The sequence below is a fragment of the Sinohyriopsis cumingii genome, unplaced genomic scaffold (genome assembly GCF_028554795.1).
Source record: "Sinohyriopsis cumingii isolate HCF-2022 unplaced genomic scaffold, ASM2855479v2 utg001752l, whole genome shotgun sequence".
Classification (NCBI taxonomy): domain Eukaryota; kingdom Metazoa; phylum Mollusca; class Bivalvia; order Unionida; family Unionidae; genus Sinohyriopsis; species Sinohyriopsis cumingii.
In genome coordinates, this window is record NW_028316044.1 from 821,368 (window position 1) to 844,724 (window position 23,357).

The 23,357-nt window shown below is 34.5% G+C and overlaps 1 protein-coding gene across 2 annotated transcripts in view; it reads right to left on the reverse strand.

The window, feature by feature from the left end:
* Positions 1-23,357, reverse strand: part of LOC149771597 (signal transducer and activator of transcription 5B-like) — a 119,406-nt gene that overhangs the window by 31,686 nt on the left and 64,363 nt on the right. For both annotated transcript variants that reach the window (XM_089948287.1, XM_089948286.1), the window contains exons 14-18: positions 16,486-16,621; positions 14,506-14,552; positions 10,892-10,986; positions 4,152-4,288; positions 1,564-1,719 (exon numbers count right to left, since the gene is read on the reverse strand). In XM_089948287.1, coding sequence (XP_089804413.1) covers positions 1,564-1,719; positions 4,152-4,288; positions 10,892-10,986; positions 14,506-14,552; positions 16,486-16,621 — 571 coding nt within the window. The remainder of the gene's footprint in view (positions 1-1,563; positions 1,720-4,151; positions 4,289-10,891; positions 10,987-14,505; positions 14,553-16,485; positions 16,622-23,357) is intronic.

Below are 23,357 nucleotides of genomic sequence, written 5' to 3' on the forward strand. Positions count from 1 at the left end.
CTGACCCATGAGAAGCTACCAGCATGCTTTCTCATTTACCAACACTGGCCAAGCCTGCAACTTGAACCCACGCTGACAGAGGTGAAATAGCAGTGATCTGTAATGGTGAGCCTTTTAGACCACCCAAGGCCCCTGCAAGGCAAGGTCAGATTGGTGGTAATTTGTTCAGCAGATACAGAACAAACCAGACAATGGACACAGCAAACTCTGTTTCTTTTAGACACAATAACCAACCAGACAATGGACACAGCAAACCTGGTTTCTTTTAGACACAATAAAATGTTACCTACCTTACATTTGACAACAAAATAAATGGAAGGACCATACATATTTTACTGTTGTTATAGGTTTATTCTCTCAAATTTGTTTTTATTATCCTGATTTTATCATACATAGCATAGCAGGAATGACATAGCTAAGTTAATTCAATCTCAATGCCAACAGGCAAGTACCTTTAAACAAAGTACCCTGCCTCAGGTCAGCTAATAAGGTCTTTTGATTGTGGTGAAAATAGCAGATAACAGCTAATGTTACAGTACAGTGAACATGATTTCTCCATTCCCCACACTTAATGCTGGGGGCTGAACAAAGAGCGGAGATGATTAAGAAAAAAAACTCTACCATCTCTATGCACATTATGTAAGAGTTACTGTGCCGTCTTGTGAAGAAAATCTTTGTATTCCACACTTTCTTGTGGAGCTGCATCCAATGACCACTGCGGAGCAAGTGTGTCTTGGTAAAATGGGTTCAGTTTACTGTTTATGACCCATGGAAGCATACACTAATGCATTTTAGATAGGCAATGATTTATATACATTGTAGTCTCTTTCATGAGTAATGTGGTTAATTTTTCTGTCTGAAAAATGCATTCATTTGGTTAATGAAAAACAATTGCTAGTTCTGATGAAGATAATGTATAATACATAATTTAAATCAAACTTTAAATTAACAGCATTAAAATGCCTTGCAAAACTATTAATATTACAGTTGGCGCAATGAATCTGATTATACTTTACTACCATGTTAAAGAATTTACAGATGCATTCACAACCTTATTTTTGTTGCAGTTCATCCAATATCTTTTTGTTAATGATCATATGAAAGTCAGCAATAGTGTACTCCCTGCAGTGAAAAGAACAATAAACAGTGAACATAATTGATAACAGAATGACATTCATACCTGACTGAAGTAAAACAAAATCGTACAAGTTTTGATGGTTACCCCATGCACAAGTTCTCATTAACAAAATGATACCCAATCACATGATTATAGTGGGCTTAATTAAAACTTGTGAAAGCATAGTTCTGGCAGTTGCTTCACGAACATACAAAAAACTAAAATTATTGCAAAAAGCTAACTGACCATGTGCTGTTTGGGAAATATAAAGACAATGACAATGTTAAGTTCATTCTCATGCTGAATTTCTACATATTATGAAGAAAAGATTAATTCCTGCACTTAATAAAAAATCGGTGGTGTGCAAGGACAGGAGTACTACATACATGTATATTAGTCTCAAATATGCATGTTACAGAGAGAGAGAAAAATGTAACCTTACATACCAGTCACTGCTGTATAGTACTTGGAAAATGCCTTGGCCTTGGGGATGTCTGGGTATAAAAACAGCAATGTGTTGAGGTCCTTGATCCGATCTGCCAGACTTCTAATGCTGAAATCCCTACTGGTGAATGGGGCAAGGTTCCACACCTGTCTCTCACCTGTTAGAAGATTATGGTCATAATTATCAACAGAATCATCATCTTCATTTTCACCATCAATAATAATAATAATAATAATAATAATAATAATAATAATACTGCTGATAACAAGAGACCCAAGTTGACCTGAGATCACTCACCTTTCCAACACCTGCCTAATGGCCAAATACAAGACCAGTTAACCGAGAAATCTGGGTCAGTAGTAGGGATGAAAAAATTAATTGATATGTTGATGTATCCATATTTTTTCCACATCAATACAAGAGGTGAAGAATCAATACAAAATGATACCCTATACAAGCCACTTTAATCTTCATCAGTCATGAGCAATTACTAGTCATTTACCTTTTATTTTTTAAATTGAGATGTCACCTGAAACTGCCATTGCAGGCACATGCATTTATTTAGATCAGTAACATAAAAAAAACTTTTGACAATGGCCACTTATCTTCTACAAATTAGCAAACACATGGGGATTAACTTGCATGGTTTGAAATCTCAACCCCCCTACCAATTCCGTGCTGATTTTTTTATCCCCTCAGTATGCTCAGACACTGATAACATATACCAAAGTAAAGAAAACATTATCAGATTTGTTCCCCATGTACGATTTAAATCCTTTACTGATCATTCATATCGCATCCTCTTATAAAGAATCATAGGGCTGTACTGCCAAACTCGTTTGAGCTGTCTGCGGCAGTTGTTTTGCATCTGCAACTGAATGCAGTACAATGTGAAGGATTTGGTTCTTAGTCATCTCAGCTCCCAGACTCAGACTTATTATAGATAATATTTTCCTTACACAAGGAAATTGCTGTTTTTTTTCTGTTTGAAAGACAACACCATAATGCCTTCCAAATTTAGGTGAAGACAGATTGGCAATGAAATATTTCCAAAAATATTCATGCAATAGAAAGCAAAGGGCGTGGTGACCAAGGTGATCTCTGCACCTGGATAATGTACTCTTTCTATCAGTATTAGAAGTGGCAATGACAAAAGAACTGCTCAGCCTGCAAAGAAACTCAACTTCAGTTTTCTTGTGGCTGGATTTATAAGGCTGTTGATGGCTTTCTAATACACATCCAATCTACCCCAAATCAAGAAGTTCCCGAGTTGGACTTCAGATGTATTTGGAATGTGCAGTAGATGGCCTTTAAAACTGCTTTGTTTTGTTCTACCGCTTATAGAATTACACATATATTTGACGAAGTACAGACACTAAAATGGGCAATTTTCCCAAACCTGCAATTAATTTACGCTACATCTTCATTTCATTCGAATGTTATTTCTGCATTTTATTTGAATACATTCCTGTTTGCATTGCAGCTATCATCCCAGCACTCTGTCAATATTAGATCTTTCAAAATAACACAAATTCCTCTTGTAAAATAAGTACAGCGACCTAGATCTCATTTAATTCAGTGGCAGGAAAATTATATGCAATATGTATTTTATTGTAAGGCAGTATATTTTATGGCTTTCATGGACAGCATTATAATGAGGTAGTACTTTATCATGTACTTCATTATAAGTCAGTCTCATTATAAGGCAGTATACTTTATGTCTCTCGTCGACAGTGTTATAATGAGGGAAGATCATGTACTTCATTATAAGTCAGTCTCACTACAAGGCAGCATACTTTATGTCTCTCTTGGACAGTGTTATAATGAGGGAAGATCATGTACTTCATTATAAGTCAGTCTCACTATAAGGCAGTATACTTTATGTCTCTCATGGACAGTGCTATAATGAGGGAGTATTATGTAATTCATTATAAGGCAGTATACTTTATGTCTCTCATCATAGTGCTGTGATGGAGTTCACTTTAAAACTTAAGCTTATCAGATGCTGGTAGAACACCTTGTCTTGATTGAGAGCCAACTTGCAATGTACATAACCAGTATATTAAGTCATTTGAAATCAATGCATGCAATTTGGTCTTATCAGACTTATGACTTAATGAACCAATAATTAGAAAAAGATGAAATCATGGCTTTAATCTTGCCAAATGAATAAACAATGGGAAAACAAAAATGAGCAAGAACAAACAAGACTTTCAAACATTTAGTTGGGTATATTATAATGATTTTTCACCAAAAAGTACTTTATGCTTAGGCTAGCCAATTATGAAATCTCATTATACACTGAATCTCAATGTTGATGCTTAAAAGAATTCTCCCATTGCTAAAGAGATACCTATTTCAGCTTAAAAATTCCTGCATATGTGTGATACAGTTGCCTATGTGAGACATGCCCATGTGAAACAGTCATGTGGAATATATGTATCTCACATAAGTGTACTCACTGACACTGTACATGGAATTATTATTATGATTATTACATCATTAATGTTGGGAATTTTCCAAGTGGTTTTATTCCTGAAAATTCTGTTGAATTTGATTTAGTAAAACTTGCTGTTAATGAATGCCTACCATCTGGATTATCTGCCACCCATGCAATTGTGATCCCACCTAGTTCAGAATCACTGTATCGCAGAAGGAATGTTCCATTTGGTTTTTTCAGCAGCTGATCCTGAGACTGTTGTTTGCCGACAAAACCTAATATCAACCTGGAAAATAACAAATTTTATTTTTGACCTTTTCTCCTTGTGTCAGTCTGCAATGTACACAAATGTCATATATTAAACCTTTCACCAATTACACATTCAAGAGGACCTGCAATCAGGTAGTCAAACCAATCACTCATTACTCAGTCAAGGTGACATCCTGTAATCGTCATTATTTAAACCTTTCACTGGTTACACAATCAAGGTGACATCCTGTAATTATCATTACTTAAACCTTTCACTGGTTACACAATCAAGGTGACATCCTGTAATTACACTGGTCAACAGTGAAATCATTACTGACTTGAAAAGGCCCTAATCTGTAGTATTTTGGTGTGCCGAACACGAATATAACCGTGAAAAATTTGTATTGGCTCTCGTTTTGAAGATATTCATATACCTCATTTTCTATGTTTCACTGTGTAAATTTCTCCAGTAGGACTGCAGCAACATCCGGAATAATGATGTAACATTGCATAATACCATCATGCTCACGTCATCCACAGCTGATTGCATCATTTTCTGATGCAATGCAATACTAATGCCATGCGGCTGCTGAAGTAAGTTGACGTCAGCAGTGTACTATACATGTGTAGGCCTATTATACTAATGCCAGGCGGCTGCTGAAGCTGACGTAAGCAGTGTACTATATAAAGCCCAATCAGATAGGTTCAGCATTTAAAATATTTTAGACGTTGTGTGAGACAGTTCAAGCTACTGTTACATAAAACTTATTATTTTATCCATTTACGTACAATAAAGAACAGTAATGCCTCGAAAGTGTGTTAATACCGCGGACAATTTTTGCTATATTTGTGGGGAAGTGACATTTGCCAACCAGAAGAAAAGTATCAATTCTCAAGTGAAGAAGGCATATCATCTTTACTTCGGATGCAAGGTTGGTGACCAAGACAAGCCTTGGGCTCCGCATATATGCTGTGCTACATGTACAACACAGCTTTCACAGTGGTTGAATTGCAAAAGGTCATCAATGCCGTTTGCAGTCCCAATGGTGTGGAGAGAGCCAAGCAACCACCTAAATGACTGTTACTTCTGCTTGGTTCCTCCTCTTTCCGGCGGAATAACGAAGCGAAAGAAGTCGAGAATAGTCTACCCAAACATTCCGTCTGCATTGAGACCAGTTCCACATGGTGAGGGACTTCCTATTCCAGAACCTCCAGCAGAATATTCTCTTGATTCATCTGACGAAGACAAAGGTGAGTCGACCTGTTCTTCTCCTGGTCCATCAGCATGCAGTGATCCAGATTTTCACTGTGGTGCATCATCAACCCCACACAGAATAACACAGGAAGAACTAAATGACCTGATTCATGATTTGGACTTATCAAAGAACAAGGCAGAATTGCTAGGATCAAGACTCCAACAATGGAATCTTCTAGAAGAAGATGTCACAATTACTGCATATCAAAAGCGCCACCAGCAATTGGAGCCTTTCTTCAGAAAGGAAAGTAATCTGATATTCTGTTCCGATATTGAGGGCCTCATGAATGCTTTAAAAATCACTCATGACCCACAAGAATGGAGACTATTTGTGGACTCTTCGAAACTGAGTCTCAAGGCTGTGCTTTTGCACAATGGAAACATTCTTCCATCTATTCCAGTAGCGTATGCTGTCCACATGAAAGAGACATACGATAACTTAAGGCAGCTACTGAATTCCATTGAGTATAACAAGTACAGCTGGCACCTCTGTGGTGATTTGAAGGTAGTTGCCCTTTTAATGGGACTGCAGCAAGGATATACAAAATACATGTGTTTCTTATGCGAGTGGGATAGCCGAGCAAGGGAAATGCACTACATGAGGAAGGAATGGACTCACAGGCAGAATGTAGCCATTGGAGAGAAGAATATCCAACAGCCAGCTCTGGTTGAGGCTCAGAAAATCTTGCTACCACCCCTTCACATCAAACTAGGTTTGATGAAGAACTTCGTGAAAGCCATTGACCGGACTTTGCCAGCATTCCGATACCTGCATGAAAAATTCCCTCGACTCAGCGAAGCAAAGATTAAAGAGGGAGTTTTTGTGGGTCCTCAGATTCGAGAGCTTTTCAAAGATGACCGGTTCAACAACTTGCTGGAAGGTGACGCGAAACAAGCATGGAATGCTTTTCGCCTAGTTTCTACAAACTTCCTCGGAAATGTTAGGGCAGAAAACTATAAGGAACTAGTAGAAGACATGTTGATGAAGTATAAGAAACTTGGCTGCAATATGTCTCTAAAGATTCACTTCCTTCATTCCCATTTGGATTTCTTTCCTAGCAACTGTGGTATTGTTAGTGATGAACACGGCGAACGTTTTCATCAAGATATCGCAACAATGGAACAAAGATACCAGGGAAAATGGTCCACTACAATGCTGGCTGACTACTGCTGGACACTCCTCAGAGATGCTCCCGAACAGCTGTACAAGAGACAGGCGAAGAAATCTAAGATGTAGTCAATGACTTGATTTTTTATAGCTAGGCTATTACAGTTGACCTTTTACTATTGGAATGCATTTCGTTATGTAAACATTAATTTCTTGCAGATTACAAAAAAACTAGAGCCAATTTTGCAATTTGACTGTCATATTCGTGTTCAGCACATAAAAATTGATAAGAATTGACTAATTTTATTTCAGTAACATGACTTTTGTAAAAATTTGTTGTCCAGTGTTATCATTACTTAAACCTTTCACTGGTTACACAATCAAGGTGACATCCTGTAATTATCATTACTTAAACCTTTCACTGGTTACACAATCAAGATGACATCCTGTAATTATCATTACTTAAACCTTTCAATGGTTACACAATCAAAATGACATCCTGCAATCGTCATTATTTACACCTTTCAATGGTTACACAATCAAGGTGACATCCTGTAATCGTCATTACTTAAACCTTTCAATGGTTACACAATCAAGATGACATCCTGTAATTATCATTACTTAAACCTTTCAATGGTTACACAATCAAGATAACATCCTGTAATCGTCATTATTTAAACCTTTCAATGGTTACACAATCAAGGTGACATCCTGTAATCGTCATTACTTAAACCTTTCAATGGTTACACAATCAAGATGACATCCTGTAATTATCATTACTTAAACCTTTCACTAGTTACACAATCAAGGTGACATCCTGTAATCGTCAATATTTAAACCTTTCAATGGTTACACAATCAAGGTGACATCCTATAATCGTCATTACTTAAACCTTTCAATGGTTACACAATCAAGGTGACATCCTGTACTTGTCATTACTTAAATCTTTCACCGATTACACATTCAAGAGGACATCCTGTAACTATCATTAATTGAACCTTCAGTGACTACTACACAATCAAGACAACACCCTGTAAAATTCATTTAAATTTTTTATTTCATGAGTACTGATTTTTGTGATTTCTGTTATCAATGTTCATTGTGTCTTCAATATTGTGGTTTGTTGTTGTTGTTTTGGGGTTTAATGCCACTTCTCAGCACAAAATAGGCTACATACAGTGGCCAGTATAACCTGTGGAGGAAGAATCTGGAAAAACTCCGGTAACAACCACTGACCCATGGGAAGCTACTGGCAGTTTTCTCACATACCCACATTGGCCAAGTCTGAGATATGAACCAACATGGTCAGAGATGAGATGGCAGTGATTTGTAAAGATGAGCACTTTAGACCATTCTGTTTTTTGGTTTGTAGAAACCATGAAATCTATACTTGTATCAAACAAAATTTAGTATATTCAGAGTCTTATTTTGTGCCAGAATACAGCAGTGCATATAAAATCAAAGTACTGGGAATACCGAGTGCCTGGAGGGTTGATATGATACTAAATCACGTAAGATCAGATGGAAGAACATCACTGAAGACACTGCTTCAAGGTCCTTGTTATTATTATTGTAAACAGACTACTCAAAATAATCTCTATACTACAATTCAAAATGTTCTTTTCTTTGTATGCGACTAGAGAATTTATATTAACATTTCAAACATTATTTGTAAAATTGTTGTGATAATTTTTTTTTTTTAAAACAGTCTCTACTACTGCTGCACTTATTATCATCAGTGGAACATCTCTAACAGGTAACTGCCATAAGGTGTGAGAAAGCTTGCCAGTAGCTTCTCATGGGTCGGTGGTTCTTCATTAATACTGGCCGCCATGCATAGCCTATCATGTGCTGAAAAATGGCGTTAAACCCCCACAGCAACAACAACAACAACTGCCCTAAGGTAAAATCATGTATCTAAAGTTTATTTGCCTCTATTGGCATATAACTGACCTAAATGCTAGTGGATCTATACCTTGTTGCTATTTTTAGTAACATCATATAATCTGTTACTTTAACTAGCAATATACACTCATTTTGATTTTTGCTATTCAAACTGGGGGGGAGGGGGGTCATTCAAGAATTCATCCAACATAACCTTTTGCACCAGTTAGTTGTGCTGTAGCAAAAAAGATGTCCCTTTTACAGGTTTTGTAGATTCAATATACAAGAGTGGCAATGGCCCTGAAAATGTTTTCTTCTTCAAATATGTTCTTTGAACCTTAGGAGAACTACTACTATCTAGTAAATCCAGCTCTTATAGATTAAAACTCCTAAAACTTGTTTTAAGGAAGAAAACTTTAAAAACTATAGTGCAACCCCGCCATAATGTGCCCTGTGATAATGTGAATTCATATATAATGCGGCCATGGTGTGGCTCCCAAAATTGCGTATATTCATATTTATGGTTAAAAGTAGGTAAAATATTGTATACAAAACTTATTATCATTTTGGGAAGAGACTGTGTGTGATTTCGAATATAATACGATCGTGGGGTGGTTCCTGAAATTTTAAATACTTGTACGTGTATTTCTCTCGTACCGCAAAAAAATAAGTTTTTTTTTTAGTACGAGAAATAGTGTGTAAAATGTTTATTATCATTTTGAAGAAGAGTTCACAAATGAATTTTAATATAATACGATCGTGGCATAGCTTCTGAAATTTAATAATTTCATCAGGTTCTTGAAGTGTTATACCAAAATAAACATTATCAAAAATGTTACTTATTACTGATCCATGAGTAAAGCCAGTAAGTCATCTATTTTTGATAACAATATTTTACTGTTATGGAAAAGCAAGTTCACAAACGCAAGTCATTCTCTGCATTTGCACAATGATTAGTATAGTAGATTTCAAACATTTCTTTTGATATTCACAAAATCTGAAGTAAAAGTTATAAGCATGCTGAAAGCATGTGTTGATTGTTAATTATTCTTGCTGTAGTCATTCAAAAGAATAGGCGTACAAACATTAATTATTGGAATTTACAATGGATAAATGTACACGGAAACACATATGAGAACATTTTAGCAGTATGAAATTTGTACAGACACCATTCATAGACGCTGGAACGTAATGAACCATACACATTCTTCGTCTTTCTTAACCTAATTTTGCTGTTAATTTTTCCCACTGAATTAAGACACATAATGATCTGTGGCAAAATTATTGAATAGTTTAAATATGTATGCAATTTTTGCAATGGAATTACATGTATTATGGATTAAGTGCAAGCTCCGACGGTACGATATCAGACGGCAAGTAAATGGTGTTAATACTCTGCTCATGCTATATATTTGATGTTGAATTCAGACACAATGATCTGGGACAAAATTATTGAATATAGCACAATAGTAAATGGTCTTGATACCCTATTCATCATATACATTAGACATAAATACATGTTTATGTGCCAATGAGTTGTTCTCTGAAAAAGTAAGATAGTGTAAAACCCCGCATTAATGCAACCCCGCTATTAACGCAATCCAATTCTCTGGACCACAATTATTGCATTATAGAGGGGTTTCACTGTACTTATAAGACTTTTCTATATAGAGAATGTTACTTGGCGCGAGTGGAAGTAGTAACTGAAGAATTCATGGGATTTAGCTCCAACCAGTTTCAAGGGGAGATCACTCCATCTAACTGCCACCTAGGTGGGGAGATAAATTTTAGATCTTTTAATCTGGTAGGGCTAGATTTTCAAGGTAGCAGTAGTTCTCCCAGGATACTATGATCAGGTAAGTATTATCAAAGAAACATACTTTACTAGAAAAAATTGGTTTCACTGGAAATATACTGAAGGTGGAAGAAGAGACAGAATACACTCAACAAGTTATATTTTCAAGATGTTAAAGACAGCATTTTACTTTAAATTATATGTCACTTAAAACTGTAGAACGCCACCTTAAAAGCCAAAGTTGTTTATAGTGGCTCTTACATAAGTTCTCATTTTATTTATTCTATGCATTGAATAACTTCTTTGATTTTGCCAGATAAAATTAAATTACTTCTGAAAACCTCAATAGATTTAAAAAGTAAAACATAAATTTAAAACTATTAATCAGAAGACAAATTGTCCTGATCAGGTTAAAGGAATTATGAATGAATCTAAATATTTTGATTGTGATTTCAGGAGGAAACCATTGATCTGAAACTATTACATCATGTGGCACCATGATGTGAAATCACACATGCATTATATAAAATACGAAACTGACAAATGAAATGTAATTTATGTGTTGTCAAATAATTAATAATTTATTGCTTCATCTTACCCATCACTCCATTGGTTCCTTAAGTGTTCTTTTGTCAGTTTCATGATTGCATAGAACCACTCCCAAAAGGTGAAGTTTCTGCCTGGCAAGGACTCCTGCATAAACAGAAAACTGGAATATGTTCAATAACCACAAAATCAGCATTCACAGCATGTCATATTTGGTGAGCCAACAAAAAGGCTGGAATAAATCATCATTATAACCTACAGAGAAGGCAAAATTTTCGTTGATTTTCATGACATGTTGCCAATTTGAATGCTGACAATTTTTAACAGATATCATTTAACAAATGTAACAAATTATGGTTCTGAAAGTCACTTATGGTTAAAAAAAATCCAAATCAATTGTCGTAAATTCTAAAACCTCAGATGTTCAATGCACCAATGATGACGTCCTCCAGGGTTCTATTTTGGGACCATTATTATTTTAAAAATGTCATCATTGATACATAATATTCTGATCTTATCTGGGGAAATCTTAAGCTCAGATATTGTAAAGAAACATGAATGGTCCAGGTGCTGGTTACATTGAATCTGGATAAGAAAAAATCAATGCTAAAATTGTGAAAACAGAACCATTACCAACATCCTATATTATATACAGCCAAAACAAACCTAAAATAGATTACTCTGCACAAACATCTGGACAATATCTTAACCAGTGATGAAACATGGCATGCAAATATTAAACATATTTCTTATAAGGACTTGGAGAAATTATACTGTTTAAAAGTACTAAATTCAAGCTGACTGTGTCTGGAAAAAATGCATGAATCTTAAAGTTTCCAATTTTTTTATTATGTTGACCACATTTGAGACAATCATACAATGCAGGAGAACAAAATCCTAGAAAAAAATTAATTTTGAGGAAATAAGAATAATAACTGGCATATCTTGCATAACTGTACTATGAAATTAACTGGGAAAGCCTAAATTCTTGCTGTTACAAGCATAAATTGATTCAGTGATTTAAAATTAATCAAGGATTACTGGTAGCTCCTACATATCTTCAAGATGTGATTCAACATCTATTTATGGAACATGAAATCTACTCCACAGATCAACTATGTCATCTGAATCCCAATGTGTAGAACAACATTACTCAATAATTTGTAATGATAAACTGTGATTCAAATGTGGAATTTCTTACCTTTAAAAGACAAAATCATTACAAAATTTGAAAGCCTAACTGAATTGAGAGAAAGAAATCACTCCTTGCAACAATTCTGTTTGTGAATATCACTGATCATGCATGATAGGCTGAGAACAAATGTAGTAGTTTAAATTAGGATTTATATTTAAATCATGTATCTAACAATAAGACTTTTTTCTGTTGATGGAAAAACACTTTCATTTAGATTGTCCAAACTATTCTGACACTCCTTTTGCTCTCACAACTGAAACTTTATTATCTGGCAACCCTATGCTGTCAACTGAAAATATCACAAATATTCCTGTCTGTGCAAAATTTTGATTAGGATAAATTAAAAGATTTAAGTAGTCGATACCATTCTTTTGCATCTTTCTTAAATTATTTATTCTCTGACCTTTTTAGTAACAGATGCTATTATCTTATCTTTCCTGTTTGTACTTTTCTTTGTAACCACTTCTACCAACATCCAAATTTATATTATATTTTGTATCACTATTGGGGGAGGGAGAGAGCTCTGACTAGCTAACAGTTTCTAATGAATCCCCCAAATCTTGTCTTTGAAAACAACTATTGAGCTATTGATAACTGGTGCAACAAGGAAGCCCCACTAAATACAACTTGTTCCATCAGTCTTTAACAGAGAAACTTGGTTTTGGAAGGAAAAGTTAGGAGAATCTGGGTATGAACGCCCATTAAGTAAAAATCAGGAATGCCTGACATCCAACTTTTTCAATGACTCATTAATACAAGCATATTCCTATGCAAAAAGTGTTGATTGACAAGGGCTATAACTCTGTCCTCAAAATGGTGTAGTCAAAAAAAAACCATAAAAGACACAACATAGATTTATAAAACAGTGTTCACATCAAACAGCAGCAAAATTTATCGACTGGTTCTTGAGCTATGCTGATGGTAAGCAACATTAAGTTTGTAAGCGAAGCCAAGAAATTGCTTGACAAGGGGCAGAATCCTATGTGAAATGGAGTTAGAGAGGAATAAATTCATTAATGGTACATATAAGTCTATGAGACATTGTTAATCCTAAATTGCATCCGAATATCAGAATGGTTCTTGAGCTATGCAGGTTATAAGCATCATTCCATGTAAAGATATGAAGATAACAGTCCATGTATGACCTTGCATCTAAAACTCTTATGATCAGGCAACGTGTCTGAAGAAGAAACATATTGCTATATATATTTAATATATAATGTGTACCTTCCTTTTGTCATGTTGAGGGTTGTGACTAGCCGATTTTTGTCATGTTTTTAAGATATTTACTAAAATTTTAAGGCTTAACCTTGATTATGAACTTTGAATGTTCCAGAAACTAACTTGTTTACAATGTGATGGTATCTTCCATTATTAATGAGCCACATCTAGGTTATTCCAGGGCACTCTACTGCATGATAGGTCAGGTAACGGTCTGTATATAAATAGAGGTTTTGTAAACGTCTTCATTCTTGTTGCAAGATCAGTCCATGGAATCATTTTCAGTTGTATTCAAACTGGAGAGGAATCATTTTAAATAATTCACTGGAATTACAAAGTGCTCACTGACATTTAAGCCTAAATGCACTACTTTGGGATTACTGAGGACTCATTCAAAGACACACTGGATTATATCACTGTGGTACATCAACACATTCAGGGCTATTAATACATCAACATATTCAAGATTATTGGTACCTAAACACAGTCAAGACTACTGGAATCCATTAGGAATGTTTTCTACTTTCTAAGTTGTGATAGGACATTTAGGATTGTTTGGGGTTTAATTCACAATACTGTACGTGGCTTTGAATTTTCATGTTAATATATTGTTGTTGAATTTCGCTTAAATTGTTCATTTTTTTCTGTTACTTAGTTTAAGACCTAGAGCTGTAGGAACATACATATCATTGCCCAGAGAGAAAAGGTAAAACACTCTTTTGAGGACATACTTCCTCTTATCCATTCTTCTGTTATGACACAACAACTGACATACTCCCTCTTATCCATTCATATGTTATGACACAACAACTGACATACTCCCTCTTATCCATTCATCTGTTATGACACATCAACTAACACACTAAAACATTTTCCATACAGTACTTACTCTGGATTCTACATATATTTATTTACATAAATTGTACAGTAATTTTGAACCAGAAATTTAATTTAGTACAAGCCAAACAAGAACAAAAGCGTGTGTTGTGTGTGTGTGTGTGTGTGTGCATGTGTGTAAAGGGGTTCAGATATCTATTTAATAAGACACTGATGCAACTTGTAAATTCTGCAGCAGTTCATTTTCCACTTACTGACACACTTTAAATGTAAATGAAAAAATTAACACCTTAAAAAAAATTAATGGCAATATAAAACTGTATTACTGAAACATCAAACAACAAAAATTTAAATTTGAAAATATTAAAAGAGTGCATTTCGGACATGCTCTAATATCTAAAATAACTGAGTACCTTGTTAAACTGTGACCACAAAATGGTTTTCGATGGGTCATCTGTACCTGAAGAAAATATAATCAAAATCATAATGAAATTACGCCTATAACATGAAAGACTTGAATAGAGGAATACTGTTCTATAGTACAAGTCACATGGGTCACGTAGGCATTCAACACTGACTATTTCAGTAATGGGTGTCATTTTTTAGAATTTGATTCTATTTACCTTTAAGTAGCAAGTATTTACTTCATTTCGATTCGGTTACATCCATATTCCTTTGGAAGGTCATTATTTAGACACCCCGAGAGGTGCAAATGGCAAAATCATTGTTAAAGTAAGTAGACATTTTTGGAAGAAATGAACCTAAATTTGTGATCCAATTCAATCCGGATTGAATGTCACGCTCTGTGATGTCACAATGAAAGCTATGCGTGATAATAAACAAGTTCATACTACACTCAATTGTGATGATTCCACTCAACACGATCTTATTTTATGCCAAGTTTAGCTACTATTGTTAAAGTCCATAGTGATAGATAATCTTCATCTTGAAGTTTCTTGGTGACTGTTAAGGTGCACATCATTCAATAATCAGGACTAAAAAGACTTTGGTTAAAGGAAATTAAGGTTAAAATTTAAAAGAACAATTTATATTTAATTTAAAATGAGCAAATGAGTACATGCGCACACATGACCCATGTGACTTGTACTACAAGCTAACACGTCATAAACAATTCATTTGCTTTTGTAAATTTGAGACAAGTATGAAATATCAAATAGAATTTACAATAATTAATATTTCAAAGCAAAAGCCAAGAGCTAAGAGTGACAACTGACACAGAAGTTTTAATGGTGTGCACATGAATAGAAATAATGAGATGATACATTTAAATGTATATCTGCAACACTTTGGACCCATCAGAGTCAAAACTCTATCTGAAATGTCACACTATAACAACAATGTGGACCCATCAGTAAAACTCTACCTAAAATGTCACACTATAACAACACTTTGGACCCATCAGAGTCAAAATTCTACCTAAAATGTCACACTATAACAATACTTTGGACCCATCAGAGTCAAATTTCTACCTAAAAAGTCACACTATAACAACACTTTGGACCCATCAGTCAAAACTCTACCTAAAATGTCACACTATAACAACACTTTGGACCCATCAGTCAAAATTCTACCTAAAATGTCACACTATAACAACACTTTGGACCCATCAGAGTCTCAACTCTACCTAAAATCTCACACTATAAAAACACTTTGGACCCATCAGAGTCAAAATTCTACCTAAAATGTCACACTATAAAAACACTTTGGACCCATCAGTCAAAACTCCACCTAAAATGTCACACTATAACAACACTTTGGTGCCATCAGAGTCAAAACACAAAACACAATACAGCATAAAGTGATGAAAAGAACTTCAAATGGTTAAACAAAATTGGTAAAACATTCATCTTCCTTTCATTTTATTATTTATTACCAACAAATTTATGTTCCAGATAACTTATACCATAATATTTCGAAAATAGAGTAATCCATTAAATTCATGGAAGTAAAATGAGAAAAAAACAAGTTACATACCATATATACACACTTATAAGTCAAGTCCAACTGCAAAGAATATAGACCCTGATCCACCTTCACATAATGCTCTGGCAGATCTTAGTCTTTGTTGTCTGTTCTATTAATTACTCCCAACAAACTGCACTGACCCAGATTTGCCAACACTTTATGCACTGGTAGATCTGCATATGTGCAGATTGCAGTTGGTCTCAATTTATGAGAAAGTATATATGGGAATTATTAAATCTGGTTGTGAAAACAATGTTTAAATTGTACTTGGATGGAATGAAAGTAATGGTTTTAATTGTAAATAAATAAATAAACAGAAGGTTTATTACTCTTACTGGCCCAAATATGATCAATATGCACATCTTAATGTATAATATACTAACTTTTGAAGAGAAAAAAGTTCTTACCAAACAATTTCTGTGTCAAGTAGCTGATGTTTTCATGGCTTAGAGGTCTTCCAGTCATGGAATTAAACTTTGTGTTCAACATTTCTGCTAAATCTGACCACTGCACTGTATCAGGAACATGGAATGGTGTCCTTCCCTTTAGTAGAAAAAATATATTGAATAATATATACATGTATGGTGAAATTATTTTGATCTTAAGTTTAGCTAACCTAATATTTTGGAACATTTGTACATGTAATGTTCATGATTCTGGCTCACAGTGACACTAACTGTTTAACATTCATGATTCTGGCATACAGTTGCACTAATTATTTAATGTTCTTGATTCTGGCACACAGTGACACTAATTGTTTAATATTCATGATTCCAGCAAACAGTGGCACTAATTATTTAATGTTCACGATTCTGGTACACAGTGACACTAATTGTTTAATGTTCACGATTCTGGTACACAGTGACACTAATTATTTAATGTTCATGATTCCAGCAGACAGTGACACTAATTGTTTAATGTTCATGATTCTGGCACATAGTGACATTAATTGTTTAATGTTCACGATTCTGGTACTCAGTGACACTAATTATTTAATGTTCATGATTCCAGCAGACAGTGACACTAATTGTTTAATGTTCATGATTCTGGCACACAGTAACACTAATTGTTTAATATTCATGATTCTGGTACACAGTGACACTGTTTGATGTTCATGATTCTGGCAAACAAAGACACTAATTGTTTAATGTTCAAGATCCTGGCACACAGTGACACTAATTGTTAATGTTCATGAATCTGGCATACAGTGGCACTAATTGTTTAATGTTTATGATTCTGGCACATAGTAACACTAATTGTTTAATATTCATGATTCTGGTACACAGTGACACTAACTGTTTTGATGTTCATGATTCCAGCATACAGTGACACTAACTGTTTAATGTTCAAGATTCTGGCACACAGTGACAATAATTATTTAATGTTTATGATTCCGGCAGACAGTGACACTAAATATTTAATGTTCATGATTCTGGTACAAAGTGACATTAATTCTTTAATGTTCATGATTCTGGTACACAGTGACAACACTGACTGTTTAATGTTCATGATTCTAGCACACTGTGACACTAATAGTTTAATATTCATGATTCTGGCAAACAATGACACTGATTGTTTAATGTTCATGATTCTGGTATACAGTGACACTAATTGTTTAATGTTCATGATTCTGGCATGTAGTAACACTAATTGTTTAATATTCATGATTCCGGTACACAGTGACACTAACTGTTTGATGTTCATGATTCCGGCATACAGTGGCACTAATTGTTTAATGTTCATGATTCCAGCATACAGTGACACTAATTGTTTAATGTTCATGATTTTGGCACACAGTGCTACTAATTGTTTAATGTTCATGATTCTGGCACACAGTGGCAATAATTGTTTAATGTTCATGATTCTGGCAAACAGTGACACTAATTGTTTAATGTCCATTATTCCAGCATGTAATGACACTAATTGTTTAATGTTCATGATTCTGGCACACAATAACAATAATTGTTTATTGTTCATGATTCTGGCATACAGGAACACTAATTGTTTAATGTTCATGATTCTGGCACACAGTGACACTAACTGTTTAATGTTCATGATTCTAGCACACAGTGACACTAATTGTTTAATGTTCATGATTATGACACACATTAACACTAACTGTTTAATATTCATGATTATGGCACACATTAACACTAATTGTTTAATGTTCATGATTATGGCACACAGTAACACCTATTGTTTAATGTTCATAATTCTGGCATATAATGACACTAACTGTTTAGTGTTCATGATTCTGGCACACAGTGACACTGATCGTTTAATGTTCATCATTATAGCATACAGCAACACTAATTGTTTAATGTTCATGATTCTGGCACACAGTGACGCTAACTGTTTTATTCTAATAAGGTAAATTTTTTATGATGAATGCCTAAAACTATGCTGAAATTTTTCTACATACTAAATGATGAGTACCAGTAGTCATCATTTCGTTCAAGAATTGATACATTTTTTCATCACTCTAACAAATTCCACCTAAAATTTGGTTAGTTCATTCAGTAAAAGTTATGGATTTTGTGCAGTATATGATCACAAATTGTGATCAATAACATAAGAAGGGCAATTTTTTAAAATTTTTTAAATAAGATACAAAATTATAGTTCAACTGGTCATACTGTTTCCAACCAGGAGGCAACCACTCCAGTGGCCTAGTGGTTAATGCGTCCATCTCAGGTGTGGAAGGTCATGGGTTTGAACCCCTGCCGAGTCATAACAAAAGCTTACAAAAATGGTACCAACAGCTGCCTTGGTAGGCGCTCAGCATTAAGAGAAGTTAGAGTTAGGACTGGTCGGCCTGGTGTCAAGATAATGTGATTAGATGGGACATGATACTAAAATGTCTGTGCTATGATGCCCCAGTGCTAGACATCACTATAAACTGCCACACAGCAGACATCGTAGCGATATGACTGAAAAACTGTTAAAGCTATGTTAAAAATCCAAATCACACACACACATACAAACCAGGAGGCAGTTTCTACAGTTTCCTGAGTAAGCCCTACTTCTCATTCTATCTTTTTTCAAGCATATTATACGCGATCAAATTATCACAAATCCTTCTAAACACTGAAAAAAGATTTAGACAGCACATTTCAGCAATCATCAGGGAAAAATGAGAGAATGTGCAAGTGAGAGGGAGAGAGAAAAGAAAAACATTTAAAAATAAGTTATCCACCTTCATATGGTACAGAAATATGCACTACAAAGATGCATCTTCATTAAACTTTACTTTAGAGATTTATGATCGAGAAAAAAAGAGCATCAAATATCTGGTTTAAAATGGCAATATTGTCTCAAGTAGGGAGACAAGGGGTTACATTTAAAAGGGGTGGAATCCCCCATGTACCATTTTAGAGAACTATATTTTCTAAAAGTTCTTGTAAATAATTTTAATTAAAAATAGGGATCTGATGTATTATTTTCTCAATATGGCTTACATAATATAAACATTAAAAATATATGGAGATTACGTTTTTTCTTTCCTATAACTGTCATCATTTGGTTCCATTTATCTCAATATATCTTTGACCATACTGGCCATATGATCAACATTTATTTTATAACATATGGCAAATTCCATAATCTTGATTTTAGCAGGATTTTTGTTCTAGTAATACAAGACATCAAAGTATTACAGGCAGATTATACCTGTGCCAACTTCTGTGAGGATCATGCTTTAAAATATACTTATTCACAGATAATAAAATAATAAATCATAGCAAGAACAAATTTCAGGTACGACAAATAAAAAAGCTTAAAAATAAACCTCAAAAATATTTTTAGATTCACTGGTGGATCATTGTTGAATGTTTTTTTTTAATTCTTGATTTGTAGAAGACACAAAATCTACAAAATTGGTCCTACCCTATGAATGCAACTAAATTTACAGTAATGTAGTTCAAAAACGCAAGGCTTTTTTTTTTAAGCGGTTATACCTGCCATACACACGGCAGATCCAACTTCAAACTACACAGACCCTGATCTACTGTTGCATATTACTCCAGCAGATCAAAGTCTATTGGTTCATCAGGACTAAATCTGTAGAACAAATAACATAGACCTTGGTCTGCCAATGCATTATACAACAGCAGATCTGATACATGTTATCTGCAGTTTGACCCAACTTACAAGTAAGCATGGATGGTATTTAGGTGAAAACACTACCAAGCTTATATGAAGAACTCAACGGCCTGAATTTTTTTAGAAGGCATCAAAGCTTATAAGCACAGGTAATGGATTTTGAACTTGCACTTAAATCCCAATTTTTGTTTTGTAAACCTCAAAAATGCCCAATTCCATTAACTGTTATTATTAGACCAACCATCAAAAATACTAAACTAATTTAAAATTAGCATAGTACTTTCCATAAAAGCAGAGTTTTTTCCCCAATATGACAAAAAAAGATGGGTAATTTTGGTCAAATAGGGATATTTGCTTACATTGACCCATGGGAGATGAGATATATAGTAAAAAAACCATTCTGACAGGACTTATCACACATCAACCATTCAGAATGCATTGCAAGTGCTTTGTAAACCTTGTATGATCCTGTCAATTCTAGCCACTGCCAGCTCCAAATCCAAGTCAAGCAGTCATAACTATGCAACATTCAATGCTTGAGTAAAGTCATTTTTCTAATGTTTTCTTAAACTGATTATAAAAATATAATTTTCCTTGGTTGTTTAGCAAACATTTTTTGTTGTTCTGTTTTTATATGCCTAATAAGTGAGTAGTGGTTAAACTGATTTATCGTCACGAGTGATTCTACCTTATGATGACAACAGTAACTCAAGTCATATCGGATAATCCGTTGCTTGGGGTTCATGATGAAATATATACACTACTCCCTCGATAACTTGCGCCCCGATAACTCCAGATCCCACTTATACTATAATGCAGGGTCAGTTGTGGATCCCAATTTTTTCACTAGAAAGCAGCAAAAAATTTACCCCGTTTTGTTGAAAATGAAGAAAATCCAGATAAAAATTGGTAACTGAAACCCTGATATATTGCTTATTTTATTCACCAAAAATGGTTGATATGACCTGTATATGTGAATCAATGTTATGAAATTACCAACTTTGAAAAAGAAGTAATGTATTTTGTTAAAATTTCTTCAAAGCAATATCTTTGGTACACGTAAATAACAGTATGCAATGAAATTTTGATCATTAAAAATGTCACTAACACCTACTTGAGGCAGCAAGTTTCTAAATAAATCCCAAATAAGTAAGTTTTTTATCAGATGAAATTTGAGTATTAGTTCCATCTTTTAGTTCAGTTTAAGTGTAATCATCTTAAATACAATGTGCCCAGTTGTATTGAAACATGAAATATATCAATCTACTGAAACAGCTATGTCTGCGAGCGTTTCTGACAGAACATTATTAAGTGCCGAAGGTGTTTTGATACCTGATCTGTGCAAGCATTTGTTGTATTGCTGCAACAAATTAAAAGCTGACCTTCTTGCATTACCACGTTAATTACATCTTTTGTATCAAATAAAGGGGGTGTAATAAATGAAAAGTTCAAAGGCATGCATATCCAACCTGTATAAGAGCTAGCAGCCCCGGTAGTGTCAGGTCAACTCATTTCAAGTGATCAATCGAACACTGTTATAATTCTTTTGTGAACATAATATAATCAAACTACCTTCATAGAGCATACTCATTCACAAATGTGATCAAAGAGAGACAGACAATCAAGCAAAAGGAATAACTGATGAAATAAAATTTTGGTTCACATTTACATTTTGTTAATGAGAAGCTAGTTTCAGAGTTTGTAGTTAACTTGTAATTCCCAAACTGGCACTCAGAGATTTCCTCATGGTTGAGAAGTTTCATTATTACTTGCAGTGAAATCATGGCATCAAAATTTGACTAATAGAACAATAAAAAAAGTACTTTTGATGTTGATGGATGTTTCACAAATTAAATTTTCCGTTCGTTTTTTAATAAAAGGAATCTTGTTTGTTTGTGAATTTGAATCAACAGTCTGGTTCCCTGCTTGTGATGATCCTTGTGTTGCATTCATAATAGTAGAGAAAAAAGCAAGGAAAATACAGATCAGGGAACCATACTCAACAACAACATAAAGCAGTGATGTAATACACAAAGTTTTCAAATACAACTGAAGGATTGTTAAAACAGTTGGAATAATGTTAAGTATCTCTCAGTGGTTGGGAATCTTGAAAATAAATGTCATTGTTACATAAAAATGAATAACTTATTCCCAACGTGATTTTAAAACCAGGATTCAGCCAGACCAGTTCAGCCCCCCCCCCAGTTTTCTTGCTGTCCAGCAAGGATGGCATCATTATATATTGTTATGAAAATCCCTTGATAACTCATGTTTTTGCTTATAGTGCGTTCTATATTTTTGGACCCAGCTGTGCACGAATTATCAAGGGAGAGGTGCATTTATTTGTAGAATTTGTGAATTGTATCATAAAATTAATTTATCCTTTAGAGACCAACACTGAATTTGACATAGTGAGGCGAAAGAATTTACCCTTTAGAGACCAACACTGCATTTTACATATTGAGGCGAATGGATTTACCCTTTAGAGACCAACACTGCATCTGACATAGTGAGGTGAAAGAATTTACCCTTTAGAGACCAATACTACATCTGACAATGTGAGGCAATTGAATTTACCCTTTAGAGACCGATACTACATCTGACATAGTGAGGCAATTGAATTTACCCTTTAGAGACCGATACTACATCTGACATAGTGAGGCGATTGAATTTACCCTTTAGAGACCGATACTACATCTGACAATGTGAGGCAATTGAATTTACCCTTTAGAGACCAATACTGCATTTGACATAGTGAGGACACCGAATTTACCCATTAGAGACCAACACTGCACTGGACATAGTGAGGACACTGAATTTACCCATTAGAGACCAACACTGCATTTGACATAGTGAGGCGAAAGAATTTACCTTTTAGAGACCGACACTGCGTTTGACATAGTGAGGCGACTGAATTTACCCTTTAGAGACCAACAATGCATTGGACATAGTGAGGACACTGAATTTACCTTTTAGAGACCAACACTGCATTGGACATAGTGAGGACACTGAATTTACCCATTAGAGACCAACATGCACATGCATCTGACATAGTGAGGAGACTGAATTTACCTAACAAAGAAATGAAAATCTGAACAAGATACAATAAAGTTATGCCATTATTTATCTGTATATGATATATAGTGATAATCAGGAGTCTGAGTAAAACCTGTACAAG